The 10,509-nt window shown below is 32.8% G+C and overlaps 1 protein-coding gene across 1 annotated transcript in view; it reads left to right on the top strand.

Annotated features, from left to right (window-relative positions):
* The window catches only part of LOC108539173 (disintegrin and metalloproteinase domain-containing protein 18-like), a gene marked incomplete at its 5' end in the record, with an annotated part of 17,017 nt that overhangs the window by 1,768 nt on the left and 4,740 nt on the right, over nt 1-10,509 (top strand). The window contains one exon of the mRNA XM_017887680.1: nt 575-689. Coding sequence (XP_017743169.1) covers nt 575-689 — 115 coding nt within the window. The remainder of the gene's footprint in view (nt 1-574; nt 690-10,509) is intronic.

The raw sequence follows: 10,509 nt of genomic DNA, 5'->3' as shown, positions 1-10,509 counted from the left end.
GGTTTACGCCATTCTCCTGCCTCAGCCTCCCGAGTAGCTGGGACTACAGGCGCCCACCACCTCGCCCGGCTAGTTTTCTGTATTTTTTTTTTTTAGTAGAGACGGGGTTTCACCGTGTTAGCCAGGATGGTCTCGATCTCCTGACCTCGTGATCCACCCGTCTCGGCCTCCCAAAGTGCTGGGATTACAGGCTTGAGCCACCGTGCCCGGCCACAACTATTTTTTAAGTCCAACACAATTTATAATAAATTTTTACTTCCACCATTCTATGGTTTCTAACATCATAATCTGTATGCCCTTCTAATAAAAAGCATTTAAATTGTATCAAGAATGGTATTGACTTTATTAGAAATGTAAGAGACAAACAAGAAGATACCTCTATGATGTTTGAAAATATATTGCATGAACACTTATACTGTCTCTTATTTTTTAAATTATTTTTCATATTAAATTTAAAACTCCTTATATTAAATGGTAGTATTTTTTAAATTTACATTGACTAACAATCACATATAAGGCAGTTAATTTTTGGTTGTATATAAATGCTTTTTTTGTTTGTTTGTTTTGGTTTTAGATTTGCAATGAACATTTCCATTGTCAATGTGATCCTGGTTATGCTCCTCCAGATTGTGAGCCATCAATAGCATCACCAGGAGGAAGCATCGATGACGGATTTTGGCTTTCAGTAGGTTAGTCTCTAGATCTGTGTTTCAATACAGCTTTCTGCTCTCATAGAAATGGTCTACATCTTTGCTGTCCTGTATAACTATCAAACATCCAACATGTGGATAATGCAACTAAGGAACTGAAATTTCAACTGTATTTTACCTAATTTAATTTAAATTTAAATGACCACTGTGACCAGCAGCTACTAAATTGGATCTAGAGCCAGACAGCTCTAAATCTTTCTGCCAACCAAAATTTTCTGTATAGTTTTAATTCTCACCTAGAAACAAACATTTTAAAAGCCCTCCCCTTCACTTTAAGCAGGGTTCCCAGAATATTTCTATTTATATGCAGAGTTTTCTATGTAAGTGTAGTTAAATTATAGAAAACATTGTAGTTTTATTATATAGTCTGTGTATTCCAAGGACGTCACCTACTGTGATATCCCAATTCACAATCAAATTCAATCTTTAAAGTTAACTGTAATATCAAAAGAGAAAAATCATGAAATTGTTCATGCCTACAGCATATGAATAGTCTGTGGCAATGAATATTTTTAAATTAATTTGATGAAAGTCATGAATAAATATATTTGTTTTTACTAAACCTTTCTTTTACTATCAGAATTGTATACTTGAATAAATACTTGAGGAATGGATTCATATGTCAAATATGCTGAAGTGGCGTATAACTAGATGTATGAATATCTTAATATGGCAACTTAAGAGCATAGGAGTTAAAGACAATAGGAGTTAAAGATCAAGAAAAAATATATGCCAAGAGGTTGTTAGAATGAGTTTCCTTGTTCCCACAACTTAGAATTTGGGGTACTTTATTGGTAGATGATACCGAAGAAAGTAGTTTCAGTTAGTTTAGGAAGAAAAAAGTAGTTGAAATAAATATATACATAAGTAAATTAAAAGAAGAATAAATTAACCTACGCTCATCTTTCACCAATGTTAAAATGTTGCAAATCTGTCCTACAATGTCAAAACTGGGAAATGAACATTGCTAAAATACAGAGACCTTAATCAGATTTCTCCAGTATATTTACACTCGTTTGTGTGTCTGTGTGTTTGTGTGTGTGCGTGTGTGTGTGTGTTCTATGCAATTTTATCACAGTTTAGATTTATGTACAACTATCACAACGACAGTGCATAGCTGTATCGTCACTACATGGTTGTCTAACATGACCGCTTGGTAGATACATTTTTTTCTTTTCCCTCATCTCTAACTCTCCTTCCAACCATTAAATGCTTCTCCATCTCTCTAATTATGTGGTTTTATGAATGTTATATAAATAAAATTATATGGTTTTTATATTTGTGCAATTAACTTTTTTCTTTAGCATAATTTCCATGAATAGGATCCAAGTTCTTGCATGTACCAATACTTAATTCTTTTTTATTGATGACTAGTTTTCGTTTGTATGGATATGCCATAATTTTTTAACCTTTGATCCACTGAAGGACATTTGAGTGGTTTCCAGTTTTAGTTATTATGAATAACCCTGAGGTGAACATTCATGTGGAAGATTCTATGTGAAAATAATATTTTAGTTGTCTTGGATACATGCACAAGACTGAAATAGCTGAGACATATTGTGAACTACTTATAGTTTTAAAAGCAATTGCTAAATAATTTTTCAGAATAGCTGTACTGTTTGACAATCCCACCAACAATGTATGAATTACCCACGTTTTTGCACCCTCACCAACATTTGATTGTACCACTGTTTTTTCTTTAATTTTAATCATTCTATTAGCTGTTTATTAATATCTCATTTGCACCTCCCCATGGATAATGATTTTGAATATCTTTAATATGCTTATTTGGTTGTATATTCTATTTAGTGAAAAGTCTGTTCATACATTTTACCATTTACTAATTGGATTGTTTCTGTTTTTTAAATGTTCAGTTTTGAGAGATTTTATGTTTTTTAATTTTTATTTTTCATTAGTATGGGTACATAATAGTTGTATATGTTCATGGGGTACATGTGCTGTTTGTTAGACGTACAATGTGTAATGATCAAATCATAGTAATTGGGGTATCCATCATCTCAAGTCTTTATTATTTATTTGTATTAGAAACATTCCAATCATACTCTTTCAGTTATTTTAAAATATACAATAAATCATTGTTAACTATAGTCTCTCTATTGTGCTACTGAACACCAGACCTTATTAGTTCTGACTGTATTTTTGTAACTGTTAACCATTCCCTTTTTATCTCCCCATCCCCACTACCCTTCCCAGGCTCTGGCAACCATGAGTCCACTCTCTATGAGTTCAATTGTTTTGTTGTTTTTAGCTCCCACATATGAATGAAAACAGACAGGCACCATCTGTCTTTCTGTGCCTGGCTTATTTCACTTAACGTAATAGCCTCCATTTCCATTCATGTTGCTGCAAATGACAGGATTTTATCCTTTTTATGGCTGAATAGCACTCGGTTGTGTATATGTACCACATTTTTTTATCCATTCATCCACTGATGGACACTTAGGTTGATTCCAAATCTTGGCTATTGTGGCTAGTGCTGCTTTAAATAAACATAGGAGAGCAGGTATCTCTTCGATATACTGATTTCCTTTCTTTTAGATATATACTCAGCAGTGGGATTGCTGAATCCCGTGGTAATTCTATTTTAGTTTTTTTGAGGAATGTCCATACTGTTCTCTATAGTGGCTATACTAATTTACATTCCCACCAACAGTGCGTACCAAGTGCTCCCCTTTCTCCACGTTCTCACATTATTGCCTTTCTTTTGGATAAAAACCATTTTAACAGGGATAAGATGATATTTCACTGTAGTTTTTAGTGGCATTTTTTTGATGATCAGTGATGTTGAACCCCTTTTCATATAGCTGCTTGCCATTTGTATGCCTTCTTTTGAGAAATGTCTACTCAGATCTTTTGCCCATTTTAAAATTAATTTTTTTATTGAGTTGTTTGAGCTCCTTACATATTCTGGTTATTAATCCCTTGTCAGATGGGTAGTTTGCAAATATTTTTTTCTGTTCTGTAGGTTGTCCCTTCACTTGGTTGATTGTTTCCTTTTCTATGTGGAAGCTTCTTAGCTTGATGTGAATGGATTTGTCAATTTTTGCTGTGATTGCCTGAGCTTCTGAGGTCTTACTCAAGAAATCCGTGCCCAAATCAATGTCCTGGAGAGGTTTCCCAGTATTTTGTTCTAGTTTTTTTAGAGTTTAGGGTCTTAGATTGAAGTCTTTAATCCATTTTTATTTGATTTTTGTATATGGCAAGAGATAGGGATCTAGTGTCATTCTTCTGCTTATGGCTATCTAGTTTTCCCAGCACTATTTATTGAAGAGACTGTTCTTTCCCCAATATATGTTCTTGACACCTTTATTGAAAATAAATTAACTTTAATTAAGTGGATTAATTTGTGCATTCTTTATTCTGTTCTATTTTTCTGTGTATCCGTTTTATTCCAGCATCAGGCTATTTTGGTTACTATAGTAACAACACTTTGTATAGTGTAAGGTCAGGTAACATGCTTCCTCCAGTTTTGTTCTTTTTGCTCAGGATTACTTTGACATCTCTGTGTCTTTTGTCATTCTATATGCATTTTAGGATTTTTTTTTCTATTTCTGTGAACAATTGCATTGAATCTGTATATTGCTTTGTGTGGTAAAGGCATTTTAACATTGTAGAACTGTTAAATTCAGTAAAGGTGCAGAATACAAAATGCCAACAGCCAACAATCTGAAAAACAAATGAAGAAAGAAATTCCATTTACAATAGCTACAAATAAGATGAACTACCTAGGAATAAACTAAAAGAAGTGAAAGATCTCTACAATAAAAATTATAAAACATTGATGAAAGAAATTGAAGAGGAAAAAAGAAAACAAACGCCATGTTTATGAAAGATTTTATGTTTTACAGATACATGTATTTTGTTGGATGTGTGATTTGTATATATTTTCTCCAAGTCTATAATTTGTTTTTTCTCAGAACAAAATTTCTCTTTATATGACTTTTACTAATAAGGTCCACTTTTTTAGTTACTGGATTGTGTTTCTGGTGTCAAGTATATGACCTCTCTATGAGTATTAGGACCTGAAGATTTAAAAAGTATAGCCTTATGGTTTCCACTGAAGCCCATAATATATTTTAAAGTAATTTTATATAGGATGAGAGATATAAGTCAAGATTAAATTTTTGATAAATGGGTGTTCAATTACTCAAGCATATTTTTTTAATTTTTTGTTTCCATAGCTTTTTGGGGAAACAGGTGGTATTTGGTTACATGAATAAGTTTTTCAGTGGTGATTTGTGAGATTTTGTTGCACCCATCACCTGAGCAGTATACACTGAACCCAATTTGTAGTCTTTTATTCCTCACCCCCTTCCCATCCTTTTCCCCTGAGTCCCCAAAGTCCTTTGCATCCTCATAGTTTAGCTCCCAGTTATGAGTGAGAACATAAGATGTTTGGTTTTCCATCCTGGAGTTACTTCACTTAGAATAATAGTCTTCGATCCCATCCAGGTTGCTGCAAATGCCATTAATTCATTCCTTTTAATGGCTGAGTAGTGTTTCATCATAAATGTATGTATCATCACACAGGTTCTTTATCTCACAGTTTCTTTATCCACTTATTGATTGATGGGCATTTGGATTGGTTCCACATTTTTGCAATTCCAAATTGTGCTGTTATAAACATGTGTGTGCAAGTATCTTTTTCATATAATGAGTTCTTTTCAATGTACACAAATCAGTAGCTCTCCTATATGCCAACAGTGACCAAGATGAGAATAAAATCAAGAATTCAACTCCTTTACAATAGCTGCAAAAAATAAAATAAAATATTAGGAATATACCTAACCAAGGAGTTGAAAGATCTGTATAAGGAAAACTACAAAACACTGCTGAAAGAAATCCTAGAGGATACAAATAAATGGAAACATATCCCATGCTCATGAATGGGTAGAATCAATATTGTCAAAATGACCATACTGCCAAAAGCAATCTACAAATTCAACACAATTTCCATCAAAATACCACCATCGTTCTTCACAGAAAATAATCCTAAATTTCATATGGAACCAAAAGAGAGCCCGCATAGCCAAAGCAAGACTAAGTAAAAAGAACAAATCTGGAGGCATCACATTACCTGATTTCAAACTATACTATAAGGCCATAGTCACTGAAACAGCATGGTACTGGTATAAAAATAAACATAGACCAGTGAAACAGAATAGAGAACCCAGAAATAAACCCAAATACCTACAGCCAACTGGTCTTCGACAAAGCAAACAAAACATAAAGTGGGGAAAGGACACCCTGTTCAACAAATGGTGCTGAGAAAATGGCAAAGCCACATTAGAAGAATAAAACGGGGTCCTCATCTCTCACCTTATAACAAAAATCAACTCAAGAGGATTAAGCCCTAAATCCAAGACCCTGAGAACTACAAAAATTCTAGCATAATTTTTTTAGAAAAAGTATCTTCCCCATCTATTGACATGTTTGCACCTTTGTCAAAAATTAATTAACATATTTCATGGTATTTTACTAGTCATCCTGTTTCCGGTCCATTGATTGTGGTTATTCCATAACATACTATCCACATCTTTACATCAGGGGAAAAAGCGAATTTCTATCACTTATTCCTTTTTTTTAAAATTGCTGCAGCTGGTCTCAGAGCTCTTCATTTGCCTGTATGCATCACCAGTGCAATAAGTTCCATCTATCTTTTATTTAACAATCTTGCCTGTGATTTTTACAAATCATTAGGAAGATTTACATCTTCCATTATTATTGGATCTTTCAGTCTATGAACACAGTAATATCTCTCCATTTGCAAGAAATCAAAGAAATGGTGCTTTGATTTTCTTTCGTGAGGCTATTGTTATTTTACCATTCCTATGCACGTTATTATTGTTCATTTTTATTTCATTGTCCTTCAGGCAATTTTAGGTGATGTTGGAATGTTTTTAGTTTGAATTTCCCCCTTGTCCCTTGTTATAGCAAAATACCATTGATTTTTGCACAGTCAATCCTGTAATTTTCCCAATATATCATTGAAATTCGTTTCTGAAATCTTTTGATTTTGGCAAGTCCTTTGGGATTTTACACAGGTGATTATGTCCATCTTCAAATAGGTTTGAAGATTACAACTTCTTTCTTCCCTTTCCAAATATGTATACTTTTTATTATTTTAATTGCATTTCAGACTTTCAGCCTATCTGTTAATAACAGTTGTAAACAACTCACCTAATAATTTTTTTTAGCAGAAAAGAATTATTATTTCACCATAAGTATGATGGTACGTAAAGGCCCTTTTGTAATATTTTTTATTAGTTTAAGGAAAATTCCCTTTAATATTGTATTCATTGAGATGTTTTTGAATTATTTTTCAAATGCTTTGTAGTATCAGTCTGATAGGAACATATGAACTTTGTAGTTCACTGATATGATCAATTACATTGATTTTTAATTTTGAATCATTTGAAAAATATAGAATAAATTCTTCATCATGATTTAAGTAATTTTGTAACTTTACTAATTTGATTTGTTAATATTCTGTTGAGGATTTTTGTGTCTATGGTGGTGAGAGATATTGCCTGCCCTCTCTCTCTCTCGTCTCTCTCTGTCTGTCCCCCTCTCTCTCTCTCTCTTCTTTCTCTGTTCTCTCTCTTCCTGGTATTTATCTGTTTGTGTCAACTAAAACTGACATCCATTAAAGTGATCTGGGAAGTGTTTTATCTCTTGTGTATTCCTAGAAGTGTGCTTAAAAAGTGCATTAAAAAACAATTTAGTAAGAATGTCCAGTGGAACTCATATGGGTCTGAAGATTATTCTGGTGGGAACTTTAAAATTAAGATATTTCTTAAATACAATATTTTCTTGATAAATATTGTAACAATAATATTACTGTTTCATATTAGATGAGTTAAAGTAGGTTACACTTTTTCATGGAACTGACCAACTGATTTCCTTTTACTTCTATCAATTACTAAGAGAGGAGTTTTTAAAAATTCTAAATCATAATTTTTGTGTTTTTTTCATTTATCAGTTAGTTTGTATTTTCATTTTATTTTGATTTTCTTCACATTATTTGCATGGTGTAGTAGATTGTATTTCTGGGTGTAATTGTTTGCTTTATTATGTTCTGTAATGTTTTTAATCTTTGTCTTGCGAATTCTCGTTTTGTCTAAATTAACCCTTATGAGTTTTCTATAACCTGGAGGCCCAAAACCATTTTTTAAATTAAAATACATATTTACAAGAAATATATAAAAGTAGAAATAAAAATAGTGAAATCAGCTTTATGAAAAATTTCAATAAAAAATTTTAAATATAGAAAACTCAATATTTTACTCTAGTATTTGAAGGGTATATAACTAAAGTGCTCTATGTGTTTTGAATACAGTTCCTGCTGTCAAACATGGATCTAGATCATATCCTTTCTATGACTGTGAGGAACATTTGAAGTACATCTCTAGTAGGTTAGAGGTGACTATACTTTGTGGTTCTTTTTTTGTGTGTGCATTTATATTTTCAAAAGACAACTTTGATGGTCACAGTTTTCCTGATGTTATCCTCTTTGTATTATAATTAAAATATTTTCAGTTTATTTTAATAAACATCTAAAATAATTACTCAGTTTTTAAAGTCCTACATTGACTCCATTCAATCAACTCTGCATAAATATTCAACTTCACTATGTGTCCACTTGTGAACAATATCCAATAAATGTTCATGCACGTCTTCCATAGAAGCTGGAATACTATTTATTCTAAATCTTATTTACAGTGCAAGAAATCCCAGGTATTTATGAAAAATATTGCTTGCTGAAGTCCTTCCTGTTACATGAGTACTGGATGAGAATTCTATGTATCCATTTTGTCTTATGAAATATATCATTGACTCACTGATTCTTCACTTGAAAAAAATTAGGATATCATCATCTAAAGACTTGTAGTCTGACATTTCATTTATATGGTCAATTGCAACATTTTTGTAGACTAAATATTTGCATTCCTCAACATTTTTATTATGTAACCTAGTTCATAATGTGATGGTACTTGGAGGTGGAGTTTTTGGTATCTAATTAGGTCATGAAGGCAGAGCCCTCTTGAATGGGATTAGTGTTCTAATAAAAGAAAGCAAGAGAGATCCTTCATCCCTTCCACTAGTAAGGTTAGAATGAGAAGATGGTTATGAACCAGAAAATAGGCCCAGAGAATAAATCTGCCAGTGCCTCTATTTTGGAACTCCCTGCCTCCAGAACGATGAAAGATACATTTCTGTTGTTTGTAAGCCACCCAGTTTATGATATTTTTGTTACAACAGCCTGAACAGACTAAGATAATCATTACAGGCTAAACTGTTGCTTTATGTTTCTTTGCATCTGTCAGATTAATAATTGCGTAATATTTTCCTTCATCGATAGTCTTCCTTATATTATTACAAGCAGTAAAAAAAGGCTGAATTCTCAAATGTGTTCAACAAAAGCTATGACAGAAAGACAGAAGTCTCCAGGACTTTGTTGTACTTTCTTGATAGTTGATATATCACATTGGACAAAAATATAAGAAAGCAGAAGTTTTCCAGAGGAATAAAAAATGGATCCCAGAAATAAATCTTCACATGTATGGTCTAATGATTTTCAAGAATGCCTAGACCATTTATTGAGAGAAAGTTCAGTCTTTTCAATGCACCATGTTGAGATACCTGGGTATTTGCATACAAGAGAATGAGGTAGGGCCCTTATTGATACCATATACAAAAATTAACTCAAAATGGATCAACAATCTAAATGTAAGAACTAATATTACAAACCCTTAAAACAGAAGACATAATAGGAAATTGTAATAACATGAAATTGGGCAATGATTTCTTTGATATGACTCCAAAAGCACCATCAGTAAATGAAAAAACAGATAAATTAGGATCCATCATGATTACAAACTGTTGTGCGTCAAAGGATATTATCAAGAGTGAAAAGATGATCCACAGAATGGCCAAAAATATTTAAAATAATCTATCTAATGAGGGATTAATATTAGAAATATATAAAGAACTCTTACAAGTCAGTAACAACAACAAAACAAATAATTTCATTTAAAATGGGCAAAGTAGTTGAATATTTTTAATACATCTTTGAGGAAATGTAAAGCTGGGGAGCAGTCTAGTAAGCACAAGAAAATGTGTGTTTTTCACATATTGACATTACTAATCCTTGGGGAAATACAAGTAAAAACCATAATGAAATACCAATTTGTACCTATTAGGATGGCTATTACAAAGAAAATTCAAAGCATATCGAGTGTTGACCAGGATATGAAAAAATTGAAACTCTTTGCATTACTGGTGAAAATGTAAAATAATGTGGTCTTTGTGGAAAACATCATGCTGTTTGCTAAAAATATTAAACACAGAATTAGCATATTATCCAGGAATTACACATCTACGTATATGCCCAAAAATAGTAAAAGCAGAGACTCGAGCAGGTATTTCTTTTATATATATATATATATACTTTAAGTTCTAGGGCACAACGTGCAGGTTTGTTACATATGTGTACATGTGCCATGTTGGTGTGCTGCACCCATTAACTCGTCATTTACACTAGGTATATCTCCTAATGCTATCCCTACCCCCTACCCCCACCCCACAACAGGCCCGGGTGTGTGATGTTCCCCTTCCTGTGTCCAAGTGTTGTCATTGTTCAATTCCCACCTATGAGTGAGAATATGCGGTGTTTGGTTTTCTGTTCTTGTGATAGTTTGCTGAGAATGATGGTTTCCAGCTGCATCTATGTCCCTACAAAGAACACGAACTCATCCTTTTTTATGGCTGCATAGTA

Source organism: Rhinopithecus bieti, unplaced genomic scaffold (genome assembly GCF_001698545.2).
Source record: "Rhinopithecus bieti isolate Rb0 unplaced genomic scaffold, ASM169854v2 scaffold_17772, whole genome shotgun sequence".
Classification (NCBI taxonomy): domain Eukaryota; kingdom Metazoa; phylum Chordata; class Mammalia; order Primates; family Cercopithecidae; genus Rhinopithecus; species Rhinopithecus bieti.
The sequence above is the reverse complement of the archived record's forward strand: the minus strand, read 5'-3'. Positions and strand labels throughout refer to the sequence as shown.